The 16015-nt window shown below is 49.9% G+C and overlaps 6 protein-coding genes across 6 annotated transcripts, besides 10 other annotated features; 2 read left to right on the forward strand and 4 right to left on the reverse strand.

Moving 5' to 3' along the window:
- Positions 1 to 146: 146 nt before the first annotated feature.
- On the forward strand, positions 147 to 1477 carry ACLA_039930 (cobalamin-independent methionine synthase II family protein; the record flags this gene model as incomplete). The annotated part of the gene is made up of 3 exons (XM_001271202.1): positions 147 to 366; positions 437 to 853; positions 906 to 1477. The coding sequence occupies 3 exons, from the start codon at positions 147 to 149 to the stop codon at positions 1475 to 1477; spliced, it is 1209 nt and encodes a 402-aa protein (XP_001271203.1).
- A 12-nt stretch (positions 1478 to 1489) lies between these two features.
- Positions 1490 to 1516: a microsatellite.
- A 346-nt stretch (positions 1517 to 1862) lies between these two features.
- Positions 1863 to 2332, reverse strand: ACLA_039940 (DUF2945 domain-containing protein; the record flags this gene model as incomplete). Its single annotated transcript, XM_001271203.1, has 3 exons — positions 1863 to 1931; positions 2045 to 2157; positions 2284 to 2332. 3 exons carry the CDS (start codon positions 2330 to 2332, stop codon positions 1863 to 1865), a joined length of 231 nt encoding a protein of 76 aa, XP_001271204.1.
- Positions 2000 to 2038: a microsatellite.
- Positions 2000 to 2039: a microsatellite.
- Positions 2209 to 2243: a microsatellite.
- Positions 2333 to 2380: 48 nt separating the features above from the next.
- Positions 2381 to 2424: a microsatellite.
- Positions 2384 to 2412: a microsatellite.
- An 80-nt stretch (positions 2425 to 2504) lies between the features above and the next one.
- Positions 2505 to 2542: a repeat region.
- Positions 2543 to 3533: 991 nt separating this feature from the next.
- ACLA_039950 (putative ADP-ribosylation factor 6) lies at positions 3534 to 4359 on the reverse strand (the record flags this gene model as incomplete). Its single annotated transcript, XM_001271204.1, has 5 exons — positions 3534 to 3575; positions 3643 to 3755; positions 3815 to 3961; positions 4019 to 4177; positions 4266 to 4359. The coding sequence occupies 5 exons, from the start codon at positions 4357 to 4359 to the stop codon at positions 3534 to 3536; spliced, it is 555 nt and encodes a 184-aa protein (XP_001271205.1).
- Positions 4360 to 5051: 692 nt separating this feature from the next.
- Positions 5052 to 5084: a microsatellite.
- A 972-nt stretch (positions 5085 to 6056) lies between these two features.
- Positions 6057 to 8500, forward strand: ccg9 (putative trehalose synthase (Ccg-9); the record flags this gene model as incomplete). Its single annotated transcript, XM_001271205.1, has 5 exons — positions 6057 to 6161; positions 6252 to 6661; positions 6724 to 6999; positions 7069 to 7533; positions 7606 to 8500. 5 exons carry the CDS (start codon positions 6057 to 6059, stop codon positions 8498 to 8500), a joined length of 2151 nt encoding a protein of 716 aa, XP_001271206.1.
- A 231-nt stretch (positions 8501 to 8731) lies between these two features.
- ACLA_039970 (dynactin subunit 5) lies at positions 8732 to 9422 on the reverse strand (the record flags this gene model as incomplete). Its single annotated transcript, XM_001271206.1, has 2 exons — positions 8732 to 9325; positions 9384 to 9422. The coding sequence occupies 2 exons, from the start codon at positions 9420 to 9422 to the stop codon at positions 8732 to 8734; spliced, it is 633 nt and encodes a 210-aa protein (XP_001271207.1).
- Positions 9153 to 9212: a microsatellite.
- Positions 9423 to 9779: 357 nt separating the features above from the next.
- On the reverse strand, positions 9780 to 13849 carry ACLA_039980 (peroxidase/cytochrome P450 family protein; the record flags this gene model as incomplete). Its single annotated transcript, XM_001271207.1, has 13 exons — positions 9780 to 9805; positions 9860 to 10139; positions 10206 to 10445; positions 10507 to 10921; positions 10971 to 11503; positions 11559 to 11902; positions 11977 to 12307; positions 12362 to 12452; positions 12509 to 12649; positions 12705 to 12909; positions 12968 to 13209; positions 13273 to 13370; positions 13442 to 13849. 13 exons carry the CDS (start codon positions 13847 to 13849, stop codon positions 9780 to 9782), a joined length of 3354 nt encoding a protein of 1117 aa, XP_001271208.1.
- Positions 13749 to 13777: a microsatellite.
- Positions 13850 to 16015: the final 2166 nt, after the last annotated feature.

Raw genomic sequence — 16015 nt, forward strand, 5'->3', positions numbered from 1 at the left:
TCAATCCTCTGGGAGACATTCTCTCTTCTTCAACTCTCTTCTTGTCTCGGTTGTCTCTGGTGTGTTCACGAAGACTCGCGACGAAGCTGTGTTTGCCAGAAAGTTCTAAGATCAGTAGCAAATTGTCTAGACTGACATATTTCGCCATGGCTCCTCAACTTCACCGGAACCCTCCCTTCCGTGCCGAGCACCTGGGTTCGCTCCTCCGGACAGACGAGCTCCTGAAGGTCAAGACAGCGTTCGAGAACGGACAAGCTTCTGCCGCGGAGCTCAAGGCTGTGGAGGATAAGGATATCAAGGACGTCGTTGAGACCCAGAAGAAGCTGGGCTACCCCGCTCTTTCTGACGGAGAATACTGCAGACATAGTAAAGGCCCCTGATGGTTGATAGTAGGGCTGAAAATCCTCAAGCTGACCCCCATACTCCCCGTCTCTAGTGTTCTGGGGTTCCTTCTTCCCTGGCCTTGAGGGCTTCGAAGAGGTGACTGACGTTGATGTCGATATCTTCCGTCCCTATGCCCCCGATGTTGCTGCCTTCTTAGCGGAGGGCCACAAGCCTGGTGAGACTGTCCTCTGCACCGGCAAGATTAAGCACGTCGGCAGCACATATGTCGATCAGTTCAAGTATCTGGCCAGCTTGGTTGCCCCTGAGGAGGTCAAGAACGTCAAGCTCACTCTGGCTGCCCCCAACTGGTATCACCTCCGATACAAGTCGGGCAAGGCCTTCCCCAAGGATGTGTACCGCTCGGAGGATGAGTACTTGAGTGACATCGCCAAGGCGTATCAGGAGGAACTCCAGATCCTGTATGACGCTGGCTGCAGGAACGTTCAGTTCGACGATCCCAACCTTGCTTGTAGGACTACCGTCCGTCCATGATCTGATGAAGCATGCTGATTAGATACTAGATTTCTGTTCCGATAAGATGTTGGATGGCTGGAAGGCCGATTCCCTGAACACGGCCACTGCCGACGAGACTTTCGAGAAATACATCAAGCAGTACAACGAGTTACTGTCCAAGCGTCCTGCCGATTTCCACGTCGGCGTGCACATCTGCCGTGGCAACTTCGTCGGTAGCCGTCACTTCTCCGAAGGTGGCTATGACCGCATCGCTACCCAGCTTTTCAAGGAGCTCGACGTTGACACCTACTATCTTGAGTATGACACTCCTCGTGCTGGTGGCTTCGAGCCTCTGAAGGAGCTGCCCCGCCACAAGAATGTCATCTTAGGTGTTGTGACCAGCAAGTTCCCCGAGCTTGAGGACAAGGAAGAGATGAAGAAGCGTGTCTATGACGCTGCCAAGTTCATTGCCGAGGGCAACAACATCAGCGTCGAGGAGGCCCTGAAGCAAGTTGGTGTCAGCCCCCAGTGTGGCTTTGCCAGCCATCGGGAGGGCAACGCCATTGATTACGATGGAATGATCAACAAGCTGAAGCTCGTTCGCGAGATTGCCAACGACGTCTGGCCCGGCGAGCTGTAAATGGCTTTGACCAAAAAAAAAAAAAAAAAAAAGGAAAAAGATAATAAATGGGCGATGCTCTTCGAGTATGCTTTCCAGGTATCGGTTATTTTCAACAATACGACGGGTATGGGGGCATGGTTGAGGATGCAGACGAACGATGTAATGATTAGCGGGAATACCACTTAACGTCCGATTCTTGTATATACAATTCCAAATGAGATTATCCCCTACGATAAAAGCTCCTGAGTCATCTATGACGCTCTTCCATCTACATTTACGAACAGAGAGCAGGCCCTGAAGACAATCATCCATTTCTCTCTATCTGCCCAAGCCAACCGAGCAACCATCGGCCAGGCGAAATGTAACGGACCATCTTCTACTACCTCACCCCCCCATGACCCGTCTACTCAGCAGGCCCAAGGATATTGGACTCCTTGATGGCCGATCTCCGATGTGTATGGGAGTTCTCGATCTAACAATTCCCCCAGTCAGACACTCTTCAACCCCATTCACCAGACACAGCAAAGCAAAGCAAACAGGAAAAAAAAAAAAAAAAAAAAAAAAAAAAAAAAAAAAAAAACTCACCTCATACCGCGGCTCCTCCTCCGAAGCCGCCACGTTCCGACCCGTCAACTGGGTTGGCTTGGTGCTGACTTCGCGGATGACGCCCACTGTCTCGGAGGTATGGGATTCAGGGCCTGAGATGAGTTTCCAAGTTAGTCTTGGTCTTTTCTCTCTCTCTCTCTTTCTGTCTGTGTGTGTGTATGTGTATGTGTGTATGTGTTCGGTTGAACAAAACGGGGGATGGTGAGGATTCCCCATACCTCCCACAGGCTTGTAGCGGACGCTATCTCCTTTTCTGAACTCGGGCATTTTTGTGTTTGTTGTTGTTGACGTTGGTGTTGGTTATTGCTGATGTGCTTCTTTTTTTTTTTTTTTTTTTTTTTTTTTTTTCTGATTTTTTTCGGCAGTGGGTAACTATTCAGGTATACTTCTTTCTTTCTTGCAGAGCTATCGCAAAAGGGAAAGAGAACGAGATCATCCCAGGGAGGAAAGGGAAAAAAAAAGAAAGGAAAGGAAAAGGGCTCGCCAGAGGCCCGACTTCGTCTTGCTATTTATGCCTTGTTGTTTGCTGGGGAGGGGTGGGGGGTTATGGACTTGATGTCCGGGGGGCTCACTCGTTCTGCGTCAGGTTGACATGTTTTTGATGTCGAGCTGTGCGGGTGTTTCATTCTTCTGTATAGATTCTACCTGAGTTGATTGATTTGGTCGCGTGTGGCAGAACGATGATTGCTAGCTACCATGGTGGATGGTGTTAGTCTGATGTAATTCTTGACGGATGAGTGCAAATCAATAATACTCCCACTGGGACGGAATAGACAAGGCAAGGGGAGAGTGATCAACATGGAATTCCGACAGGATGGGAACTTCCGTGCCGACTCTTCTCACTTGAATGTCCCTAGTGGAGTGAGGGTTCCGTCATTGTTGAAGGTGCAATGAGGCGACGGAAAGTTTCCCCGGAGGTTACGGACAGGGGAATAGTAGCCGATTTGCAGCCTCAAGCGCTTTGTCACGCGAGTGTTCTTGAAGCATGGGATTGAATGGGATGGCTGAGGTCTAAGCCAAGACAGACAATGATGTAGAGCCTGAATTTGTATGTGCTGGTCCAATTTGCCTTCTATTTAGATCTTTCTACATCGAAAGGAAACAGGGATGGAAACACGAGCGAGAGCCGACAGAAACGAGATTCGAAATGGTCAATTGCAGAGGGCGACAAAGAGAAGTATTAGTAATAGGGTATGTATGAATGGCCCGCACAGAAACACAGGGGGATATCATGAAAGATGAAAAAAAAGAGAAAAAAAAAGAATTGGGAGAAAGAAATATAGATGGAAAAGAAACCGTGCGGCACATGAGAGCAGGAAGTGGGAATGCTGCGTCGTTTGTCATCAAAACGGACATGAAACGAAATGGATCTTGAAGCCAGTTGGGCGCGAAGGGTATATTGTACACGAGGGCGCGGAGCGGCGCCTTCTGGAGGACGGGCACGATCAGGTGGCTGGGGGGTATCGAATCACTTTTGAGGCTGCGTTTTGACGTTGTTCGAAAGCCAGGCCTGGGTTTACATTAGCCATCTGTCCAGCGGAACAGCTTAGATACGTGTAAAAGGAAGCTTCGCTTACCAGTCCTTCAAAGATACCAGTTCCCTCGGTAGCAACGCTAGGCGCGACGTACCACAGCTTATCCTTCAGCTTGTTGAGCTGCAGGGCATTGGTAATCTCCTCTGGGCTCAAGTCTGGAGCAGCAGAAAGACTTATTAGTGACAGACCTGCTGGGGGACGCAAAAGTACTTACGGCCTTGAACATCCTGCTTGTTCGCAAACACAAGCAGGAGGGCATCCTTCATTTCACGATCATTGATAATCTTGTGAAGCTCGGAGCGAGCTTCTTCCAAACGGGCCGTGTCACTCGAGTCGACGACGAAAATCAGACCTTGGGTACCTGCGAACCATCACGTCAACATATGAAGAAGAGCCGTAGGAGCGAACAAGATCGTACCAGAATAGTAATGTCTCCACAGAGGACGAATCTTGTCCTGGCCGCCGACATCCCACACGTTGAACTTGACGTTCTTGTAAGTGACGCTCTCAACATTGAAACCAACAGTGGGAATTGTGGTGACGTCCTGGTTTGTGAGCTTCAATTTGTAGAGGATAGCTGGAATAGAGAGAGAGAGCCTGTCAGCCAACCAATGTCCTCTCCCTGAGTAGAAATCGGTGCATAGGGAGGGGGGGGTGGAACGTACTGGTTTTTCCAGCAGCATCCAAACCAAGCATCAGAATCCGCATTTCCTTCGTGCCGAAAATCTTCCCCAGCATCTTGGAGACTTGTCCACCCATGTTGACGGTTTTGAGGCGACTCTTGAAGTTGCGACCGACGAAGCCAAAAAAAAAAGAAAAAAAGTTGGTTATTTGGGCTGGTCGCTGAAACACCGAGGCTAATTCGGTCGCAATCCGGAGCGATGCCAACGAGGTTCGACTGCAGAAGAAAGCTGAAGACGGGAGCTGATGAACGTCGAGATCAGAGTATTAAGTCAATTGGGGGTTTCCTGTCATAACAATGCAAATGTTAATATGATACCTGTAGAGGAGATGCAAGGAAAAACAAGACAGACACATGGGGGCTTTGAGAGGGGAAACCGGCGCACCTTGCTTGTCACGTTTTGTAGGAGAGGCGGAGAGGGAGAGAGGGAAGAAGAATAACAATTGAGATCGAGACAGAAAAGTAGAAGGGAATCTTTGACTGGATGGGGTAGTTTTTCTGCTTTTTTTCAAGTTCTACTCCCTCAGCGTCTACTTGCTTCTTGTGCTGTAGACAGAGAAGATAGATCGATAGTTCTTCTTCCAACGTGGCAGTAGAAAGAAGGATAGATAGAACTACTCGAACTAACTAGAGAGAAGAATAATAATAAGATTCCAACAGTTAAATTGGCTTCTGGCGATAAAAACCCGACGATCCACATAAGGCCTGGCGACGGTTCGATTCCTACGGAGTACTTGTGTCTGCTCTTTCGTATTAGTGTCTCGCTCTGTGTCTCTCTGTCTGTCCGTCTGTCTGTCTGTCTCCATTGTCCCTTTTTTTCTTTTCTTTCTTCTTCTTCTTCTTGCCTAGACACCTTTTCTTCTGCTCAGAAACTCAGGGACTCAGGGACCCCCTGTGAAGGCGCGATAGATTTAGATTAGAGGGGGGCGTAAAAGGGGCTGGGCATGACTAAGCAGGCGGCCTTCCCCCGCGAGCCTTGAGTAGTAGAAGTAGTTAGAAGTAGGAGTACTAGTACTAAGTAAGTAAGTACCAGTACTTACTTAGTACTAGTCATCTGGGTATATAGTCAGCCAAGCAAATAGGAGTGTTTCAGCTGTTGGTGCAAACTGCAAAGTGCAAACAGATAGTGACTACTCCGTAGATAGGTAGATACTGACTAACTACTAACTAGTAACTACCCCAGATATCGGGATACGAGGTTATGATATTTAATCCCTTATTATGAGATTTATATCTGAGATCTGAGATCCCCCCAATATTTTTATTCCCAGGTCCCATCCCAAGTTTCCCTCAGCCCGGTTGTCTACCCATGGATCAGACAATTCTTATGTGTACGACCAGAAGATTGTCTGATGATTCTTCCATTCTGGCTGGAGGTCGGCTCATGCGGAGTCAAGTGAGGCGCCAATGGCCTGATAGATACATCTCTCCGGTTCCCAGCATGCGATGGACAGTATTCATTGGAGAATGGGATAGCCACGAAGCTCCCCCAATGAATCTTTTTGACCTGGACGATCTGAATTGTCGCCTCTTGACTTGTTGACTCCACATGCGAGCTGTGAATCTGATTGATAAAAAAAGAAACCTGTCTTCCGGTGCTTCCTGTGTCTTGGTACGTCATGCGCTGTCCTGATGAGGTCACCAACGGCTGGTGAGTTGTGACACCGTTAAATATTGTGAGTACGACATGCCAGCAGAATCATTCCCTGTCGCTCAAAGCTCCTTCATCTGAATCAATCATTAAACAAGTGCTTCGTATTGTTGCGTATCTATCATGCCTCAGGATTCCCTCTGCTTCCGGCGGCGGTCGTCTGTGCACCAGCAGCGTCGTTTGTCCGTCGACTTCAAGAAGAATTCATGGACTGCACCTCCTTCCGGGGTATGACATGAACCCTCATCGGTTTTTTTGTATTTTAAAAAAAAGGGAAAAAAAGGGGGAGAAAAAGCGCTAACTGCTCTTTCTATCTAGACCGTTTATGCGGGTGTCTCGGTGTTGTTCACAGATGATGGACATGCCACCATTGCTCTGGCCGTTCGCGATGCGACGTATCTTCTCGAATTCATTCAGGAGAAGATCACACCGAAGGATGGCCAGAGTCTGCCCGATGCCATCAGCGACTTCATCCTGAAGCAACTGGAATCGTTTACCGATAAGCATCTGGAGAAATTCATGGGCGTCGCAATGCCACAGCGGATAGCAGAGATATGCCCGGACATCTGTTCTCGCCTGTGGGCAGAGCTGGATATTATCCCACTCGTCCTTCCCGAGGAGACTGAGCAGAGACCCGAAAAAACCAATGTGCCTCTTCCCACGTACCCGGGTTGGGAAACCCGATCAATTGATGAACAAGCAGAATCTATGGGGCGGAAATGTGTCAGGTAAGAAAGTCGTGCTAGAGAAACTGGTGTACCCTTGGAATCATGCTGAACTGTAAACGCAGGTTGTTCGGCCCAGAAAACATTCCTCTGCTCCAGGTCGGCTTTCTGGGCTTGGTGGAGGTCGATTCCGCATTTTATGTTCACCTTACCAAACTGCATGACTACCCGAAGACCGTAGGACCCCGGACCTGGGACTCCATCAAGTACTATGTCGACGATCTCAAGAAGAGGAACGTCAAGGTAGCTTTCTTCAGTGCGACGCCCCAAGGAGGTGGTGTAGCCCTAATGAGACACGCCATGGTGAGATTCGCTCACGCAGCTGGAATTGATATCAAATGGTGAGACATCATCACAGGCATGACCATCTATCTACCAATTGCGCAATAGCTAAAGATTTTTCATTCTAGGTATGTGCCAAAGCCACGACCGGGTGTCTTTCGTATCACCAAGACCAACCACAACATCCTGCAAGGCGTGCAGAACCCGGGAGAACGGCTGACGAAAGAAGACTGGGACAAGGTCACAGACTGGATTGAGGAGAATGCTAAGAGATATTGGCTGATCCCGGGAGGGCCCTTGCGGCACCCGTCCGAAGGAGGTGCCGATGTCATTATCGCAGATGATCCTCAGATGCCAGCACTGATTGAAATCGCCAAAAACATGGCGCCAGAACGGCCCGTCATCTTCCGTAGCCATATTCAGATCCGGAGCGATCTCATCGCCCAACCTGACACTCCACAGGCAGAAGCATGGGGCCGCATGTGGGAGTTGATCCAGAAGGCGGATCTTTTCATCTCCCATCCGGTGAGCTCATTCGTACCAACGAATGTCCCCAAAGACATTGTGGGGTACATAGGGGCATCGACCGACTGGTAAGCATGCTCAGAGTTGAGTCTTTTGTTTAGAGACTCAGGACTCAGTTAGCTGACAATTGATTGTTTCAGGCTGGACGGACTGAATAAGAACATGCGGGACTGGGATGTCGCGTACTATGGCCGCGTTTTCAATGCATCTTGCAGAAATTCCGGCATGCCCCTGATCAACTTCCCTAATGGTAAGACCGATCCTCCTATTGCAATCTCGGACCCAGCTATTGTTGACATGGCTAACTTTACACTGTTAGACGAGTATATTGTTCAGATTGCTCGCTTTGACCCGTCCAAGGGAATCTTCGACGTTGTGGATTCTTACGAAAAGTTCTACAACCGTCTGACTGCCGCGTTCCCCGACACGAAGCCCCCCAAATTGTTGATCTGCGGACACGGGTCTGTTGATGACCCGGACGGGTCTCTCATCTACGATGCCGTCGTGTCCCACATCGAACATAACATCCCCTACTTGATTGAGAACATCTGTGTGATGCGACTGGGACCTTCGGATCAGGTTCTGAACGCGCTGCTCTCCAAGGCCAAAGTGGCTCTGCAACTGTCCACGCGCGAGGGATTCGAGGTCAAGGTTTCCGAGGCCATTCACAAAGGCACGCCGATCATCGCGACCCGGGCAGGCGGCATCCCCTTGCAGGTGGAGAACGGCAAGAATGGTTTCCTGGTCGATGTCGGCGACACCGATGCAGTGGCGCAACATTTGTTCGATCTCTGGACGGACGACGAGCTGTACAACCGGATAAGCCGCTATGGAATCAAGAACGTGTGCGACGAAGTCAGCACGGTTGGACACAGCTTGAACTGGATCTACCTTGCGTCCAAGCTGTCGAAGCACGAGCCCGTCAAGCCGAATGGCAGGTTCATTAACGATATGGCCCGCGAGGAGGCAGGCTATCCGTATCTGCCTGAGGAGAACCGGCTGACCCGGGCCGTCGAGGTGAAGAACATGGGCTGAGCGTCTGTGCCTTTGATACTGGATCCTCTTCGATCTGGCAACGAAGTAATATCTTTAATAGTAATCAGTTTGAATAGGGACGCGTAGTTTTCACGAGACGCTCCACTGCAATGAACCTAGTTGACTCTCTCCCAACACCCTCCATTCATTAATCCAAACAACACGCAAAAAAAAAAAAAACAGCCGGGGTATAATAAACATAACACACACAGGGAAAAAAAAAAAAACACCCTACCCCCTCCCAACAGCCCGATACCTCTCCCTCGCCATCCCCCCCTCAGCCCCCTCAACGCCATACCCCTCGCCGACCTCACCCACAATCCGGGCCGGCGCACCCCCCACCACACACCAGCTCGGCACCACCATGCCCGGCGGCACCACCGCGCCGTCAAGCACATACGCAAAGTCCTTCAGGATGGCCATGCTGCCGATCACCGCCTCGCGCCCAATATGCACATGGTTGCCCACCGTCGCGGCCTCCACCACCGCCCGCTCGCCCACAAACACATGGTCGCCGATCTTGAGCGGCAGGAACGCGTGCACCCCGCGGTGCAGCCGCGACGGCGGCCGCAGCACCGCCTGCCGCGAGATGTAGCTGTACCGGCCGACGTTGATGGCGACGGAGGGGCCGCTGGATTGGCGGTCCGGGTTCGAGGAGGAGGAGGAGGTGGTGGTGGTGGTGGTGGAAGAGGAAGAGGAGGAGGAGGAGGAGCGGTAGAGGTCGCCGCGGATGACGGCGTCGGCTTGGATGATTGTCTTGCCGCCGAGGATGATGTGTTGCGTGCCGTGGATTTGGGACCGGCGGGAGATTTTGTTGCCGGTGTCCTGGGGTTGGGGTTAGTGTGGTTTGTTGTCTGAGAGGGGGGGGAGGATAAGGGCGTACGGTTTCGATGTACTCGCCCTTGGCTTGTTTGGGGGGCATGGTGGCGGTTGAATTGGCTTGTGTTGAAGTTGAGTTGGTCCTGAGTCTTGAGTCTGAGTCTTGTTATGTGATGCGCGAATGTTTACAGTGGGCGGTACATGGAGGAGGCGGTGAGAATGAGATATCTGGTGTTTTGAAGATAAGACAATAACTTCTCAGATAGAGAAGGCGGTGTGGGCTTATCTGGAAGTGCAGTACGATCCACTCCGTAGATTCCTCGCAAATGCTACTTTACACCAAGTTACACCTCAAATCAAATCAACATTATCCAAGTCTAACTATGCAACATATCCAGGTATCATAATATCGCAAGTTGAAATCCATCGTCTGCCAGTAACGAGCCTTGTAACCCAAAGCTCACACATCGTAATGGACTCGGAAAGCTGGACAAATGTTAGCGGTCATGCCACCTCCAGAACCTGCAGAGAGATACTTACTCGTAGGGAAGACAGAGTAGCTTCCATGGTCTTCTCTCAGATAGGCAGAATATCCGTCAGCAATCGGGACCTTCTTCACCTCGCCCTGAGCCCCAGGAGCGCGGCGGAGGTTGTTCAGACGTCCGACAGCACGCAACATGGCTGTCAAAGCAATCTGGCTTGTTTCCTTGCTCAGGAAACCGTGTGGTCCGAGACTGTGGTTGATGTACGCGTCCAAGGGCCTATCGAGGCGAACTTCGCTAGGGTCGGGGAAGACAGATGGGTCGCGGTTTGCTTTGGCCTGTGAATCCAAACGTTAGTAATGGCGCGTCTAGGATATGGGCACCTCAGTGGGTGAAACACGTACAAATCCGACAAAGACCTTGTCTCCGGGCTGAAGGGTGACCTGGCCAGTTTCTTCAGTGACAGTCAGGCTTGTCCGAGCCTCGCGATAGGCTCCTGACGTCTTATTGAGACGGATGGCTTCCATGCAGTAGCGGAGCAGTTGCTCGTCCGACTCCTTGGACTCTTCTCTAGCCAGGCGCTGGATCTCAGGAAGATACTTGCTGCCCTCCTTGGACAGGTAAAAGTCGATGATCTGAGTGAACTAATGGAAGAATAAAAGTCAGCTGATAATGTGAGGGTTGTCTAGACTGAATGTTACTTACTGCTTGTGCCTGGCTTGGGACCATCGCAATCACGGTGGGCAGGATCTGAGACCACGTAATCTCAGAAGCACCAAGGCCATTTTCCAAAAGCTGCTTTGTCATGTGCGCTCCGTACTCCTTCAAAGCATTTTTGTTGTCCCGAGAGCCCCCTAGAATACCAGAAAGCAAGCTGCTGCCGCCAAGCGACTTTACGTTGGCTTCAACAGCCTTGCCCAGCTGCTCTCCAACAGCCTGGGAGGCGTGGTGAAGAGGGAATGACTTGGTCTTGTCAATGTCGAAGTAAATGCAGTTGTACAGAACTGCCAGGACGTTGAACATCTCATGCTCAGTGAAGATGCCTCGTGAGTTCTCCTTGCTTCGAAGAGGGAGAGAGAAGAGGTTCGAGGCAAAGATCACTGGTACCAAATTGCCGATACTGTTTACCTTGTCAGATACTGAGCATTGCTGAAGTGAGGCGAACTTACTCCCTGGTGATATCAACTTGGTTGATGCCTGCAAATCTCCTTGTCTTCTCCTCGAGCAGCCCGGTTGTAATCTCTTCATAAAACTCCTTGACGTTCCGTTGCCACTCATCCTGGCTCAGGAGCTTGCTGATAGTTTCCCTCTGCCTCTCAATGAAGGCAGTGTCCTCGGAAAGCTTGAAATTCTTGCTGGCCTTTCCGAAGACAAATTCAACGGTATCAGCCCAGACCGTGTGGAAGTCCTTTCGCTGCTCGGCAACCAACTTGGCACTAGGATATGACAGCAGATCCACAGGGGGAGGGATGTACTGAGGACGGTCGTAGGAGTAGTGTGCCTCTCTTCCTAGATTCTTCATAATCTTTCTGTTTTCGCTGGGGATAGTCATCGGGTAATGCGCGTAGATCGAGTCAGACTTGAACCAGTCCGGGAATGCTCTGGTGGCGAGCTTGTAGAAAACACATCCCTGATTGATACTGAGATCATATCTGACCTCGGAGTAACCCCAGTTTGTCAGGTTCCGGGCGTTATAGTCGATCTGTGGAATTGTTAGACCAACCACTGAGAAACAACCAATGTGTGAAAATACGTACCGTGTAGTAGCGATCACCGCGGACGAGAGCCACGGCATCAGACAGAACAGCACGGGAGATGGTATACGTAGGGGCAATTCCAACACCAGGAATCATCGGCTCTTTGGCCTCCTCAGACACAATACCGGGATACAGTTCCACGAAGTCAGGATGGTCATACAGACTGCGGAGGGACTCGGCGACATCAGGGTCCGAGTTGATCTCCTCAAAAGTCTCGTACGGCTTCAGTCCAAAGAATTTGCGGAACTCGTTCAGCGAGCCGACGTTCCACTTCCGGCTCTGGAGAATACCCAGGACTTCAACATTCTTGAGGACCTTGGGCACGTTCCTGGCGCCAAAAGAACCTGCCATGAAAAAAAAAAAAAAGAAAAAGGGTCAGCATCGTTCGAGATATCAAATTTGCCGACATCAAACTCACCAGCAACATCCTCGATAGCGCCAGTCAAAATGTTGACGAGATCCTCATCCCTGAATCTCCCATCCGCCTGGCGCTCCAAGCCGGCAAATGTTCGCTGAGAAGGATCCTTTGAAAGTCCAGCCTCATACTTGCCGAGACCCATCAGAAGCTCAGTCATGGAGACCTCTGACGCAGGCTTCCCCATGAGGTCCTCGTAGATTTTCTCGGTCCATTTCTCGTCATTGGCGCTAATAGCTGAATGCCAACGGTAGGCCAGATTAAACTCAACGGAGCACTGGTTACCCAGTCCAGACGGAGTTGTGTTGTTGCCCTCCATTTGTGCTCGGGGATCCTGTCATGAATCAGATTCCGCTTCTGAATAACTGTTTTACTTGTCATCACTTACCAGACACCAGGTCGAATTTGTCCTGTTAAGGTTGACGATCGTGCGCAGGTAATCGTAAAGGGTGATGTTGATATATAATCCACAGGTGATCCTGCATTTTGTCAGTACTCGAACCACTTGACAAGGATAGCTGACTGAGGCACGAACAGTCGTCCAGTCTGGAACAGATCTTCATCATATTTCTCCCAAGCCTTCTTGGCCTGGTCCTCTGGGAGGCCATCGCGGGGCTGAGTGAAGCGGCCATTCTCGTTGATAGCTGCCAGCTGCTCCACGACATGATTGTGGAATCTAAACGCGTTTCTGATGAGTGCTTGCTCCTGAAAAAAGCATATACAGAGCATACCTGTTCAGCATGACAAGCAAAACACAGCAGGCAGCCGGGAATGCTTGAAGACGGGGCTCGGAGAATGAATCCGTTTTCAGCCTCCCGCCCTCGAAAGTCCGGATCAAGTTCTGTTCCTCCTGAACATCGCCATATAGAATAGAGAGATCGAGGTAGCCAGAGGTCTTGTTTACGTGGGGGTTTCTATAGTCAGTCTGGAAGATATCTGTTTGTCCGTTAGAATTTCGCTCTCGATTCATTATTCAACGATGGAGGGAACTGACCGTGAATGATGAGAGATGCCCAGTCAAAGAACAGACTGGAGACGTTGTTGGGATGGGGCTTGAAGCTCTGGCGTGCGAAGAGTGTGTCAAAAACCAAACCAGGGTCTGGCAATCCACCAGGCTGGATGATCAAGGGCGCAATGGTACGAGCATATGCCGTGTTTGCAGCGCCCAACCATGGCAGTGTGGGGTTGTTGTTGGATCCGTCTGCGGAGCGATAGGCATATTCACTTCCCATATACCTGGACATTTCATCTTAGCAGGTGCCCCAAATCTTGGGATACAAAAGCTGTTCGCCGGCTTACGAGAGTGGAGGATGAGGCAGAGAGCCCCATAGTTCGTCAAGGAAAGAGTGGGTGAGCTCCTCGCGATGCTTGGAGTTATGAGGAAGACTGCTGACCAGCTACCATTCAAAGTTTCCAGATTAGTACATTGCAATGACAACTCTCCCAATTGGCGCAGAGTCAGCCTTACTTGGATAACGCGCTCCATCAACATGGTCTTATCATCAACCAGCTGCCCGGTTGCTTTGTTCTTTATGACCTCTTTCAGGGTCGCCAGATCCTTGAAACCAAGATGTCTGGCATCTTGCAGCAGACTGGTTGTATGCTCGTGTTCAAGATAGGCGCCATCGCCAGTCTGATTGGGGATTGGTGTCCGCGAGGCATGGAGAACTGATGCGTATTTCTCAAAAGGCGAGACCGCGCCGCCCTTTTTCTCGTTGCGCTCCTCTTCCGATGAGGACTTGTGTCCCTCGGGAACCTTTGAGTAGCGCTTATTAGTGGTGGGAGTGGTGGTGGTGGTGGTGGTCGCAACGCCGTTTTGCTTGGGCTCGCGGTCGCCCTTCTTCTTGTTGAAGGTTGATGAGAATCTTCGCAGCATTATGAGAACGGAAATTATAATCAATAGGAAGGATACTTTGAACCACCGGACAGGGAATAGACTGGAAGATTAAGAAAGAGCCCGACCAGAAGAAAAGAAAGGGAGGAAAGTCACCAGCCAGGCGCGGAGCTTTCAATCATCTGGAGGGTGAGACCGAGTATTTACTCAAAATCAGGCCTTTAAGCCACAGCCAATGGGCCAATGATGCAAATCTCGAATGTGGATCCAGTCTATTACTTCCGATCAAAACAAATCAAGCAACGAGTGAAGATGCTCGAGGGATGGTAATGCATTGTGAGGGATTGGTAGTTGACCACCATGATGATGAACGTGGGTGATAGTTCAGCTCGGCTCTGCCAGCTAAACTAGTCAAGGGCAGCTCACGCGCCGCAAAGGTAGCTGATAGACCGGGGAACTACTCGTTAGTCGTTAGTCCACAACTCCGTCCAGAGAGAAACACTCATATGATTGAATGTGCAGCAGTGGTGGATCTGGCTTGATCAGAGTCGTAAGTCGTAAGGGGGGGACAACCATAGAGCAAGTCCTCGGGGAGCAACCTGATAGACAAAGCCGGAAAAAAAGCATCTGGAATCAGAAGATCTAACCAACCGTGTGCTTCCAAGGTAATTAATCGGATCCTCTGTAGTCTGTACTCCGTAATATAATAATATTAGACTAGATTCTGGGTTTGACTTTTTTTCAGATCTTCAGTAGTTAGCAAGTAGTGCCTAACCAAGGACCTAACTACTCCGTATACCAGAAGTCATCCCGTTTAGTCTTACCAATAGTGCGCACCATCGTTCTTCAGAGACCATACTGTGTAGCTTGAGTTTAATAATGGGTAGCTGATCTACTTCTTAATTGCCACCTTACGGAGTAGGGCAAATTCCTGGTTGGGATGGAATCATTTATTATTGTGAATCAATAAGATCATAATGATCTATTTTCATACATAATTTGTTTGATTTTGATAGAGGAAGGATGAAAATCTCTACAGTGTACAGTTAATAATGCGAAGACAGCTGGCGGACCCTCCAGATTTTAAATTACTCAATTTTCCCAGTTGATCCCCATTATTGTCTTCTAAACAAACCCAGACATTTCAGCCAGCCAAGTGAAGACTCCTCTTCTTTTCAGCAAATCAATAATGAACTACAAGCGAAGTACTGTGCTCCTTGCGTTCGCCCTATATGCGAAGATGGGAGTAGTCTCTCAAATGGAGACTCATGCATCGGTATGGATCTCTAGTCCCTTCAGTCTTCACACTACCTACGCACCTAACTACTCTTTATTTAGCCCGCCATGGACTCGATGTCGATGGTCTCCACCTAAAATGGCATCAATCGAGTAGGGAACTAGGGATAAGGTCGTCCGCATCTTCTGCAGCAGAGTGGAATCGTCGTTCATTTCAAGTCTCGTCCACGAACCAAAACAGAAAAAAAAGATGATCTTTGCTGTTTGTCCCGAACTTGTGACCTCCGAGTTGCGGAATAGTTCATCCTTCAGACGATACTATTGATTGTCCTAATGGGCCCCAATCCTACCCATTTTCCGTTTCTACCATCCTCTCTCGAGCTATCTAGATAGTAGCGACGGAGTACTCCGTACCTACGACAACTCAAATGAAGCGAATGGCTCGTTCTTGAGGCTTCTGATTTTGTGACCTGTGGATCGGCATGCAGAAATTACATGATGGGCTTCGTGATAGGCCCCTGGGCTGCAGGGTAATTGATTTTGCGCTCTGTGCTGTACGACCTCGGTCTCCAACCCGCTGTGCCCCTACTGCACTCACTTGCTCCTAAAAGTTAGCTGAGAGTGCGGGCAAACACAGGAGTAGCCCCGCTGGTTACGATTATTGGATCATGGATATCTATCCAGCATCTAACTCTGTACTACAGTAGCTACTGCATCATGCATGATGGAGTGTTCAACACGAAGTCCCACTCGCCCTTCTGCGGCTGGCTTGGATCGTCTCGATTTGCAAACCATGAAAGGGAGGAAGTCGGATTGAACGGAATGTGTTGACAGTCGAGTGAGTGGTCAGTGGACGGTTCTTCCCCTCTCTCCATCCGGCATTGGCTTCATCATCCACTCGAGGAATGAGGGGCGTATCGCCTGCTAGTGCTGAGGCCTGATTTCTGATATTTACTTACAGATGATGATTGA

Source organism: Aspergillus clavatus, genomic scaffold, assembly GCF_000002715.2.
Source record: "Aspergillus clavatus NRRL 1 1099423829802 genomic scaffold, whole genome shotgun sequence".
Classification (NCBI taxonomy): Eukaryota; Fungi; Ascomycota; class Eurotiomycetes; order Eurotiales; family Aspergillaceae; genus Aspergillus; species Aspergillus clavatus.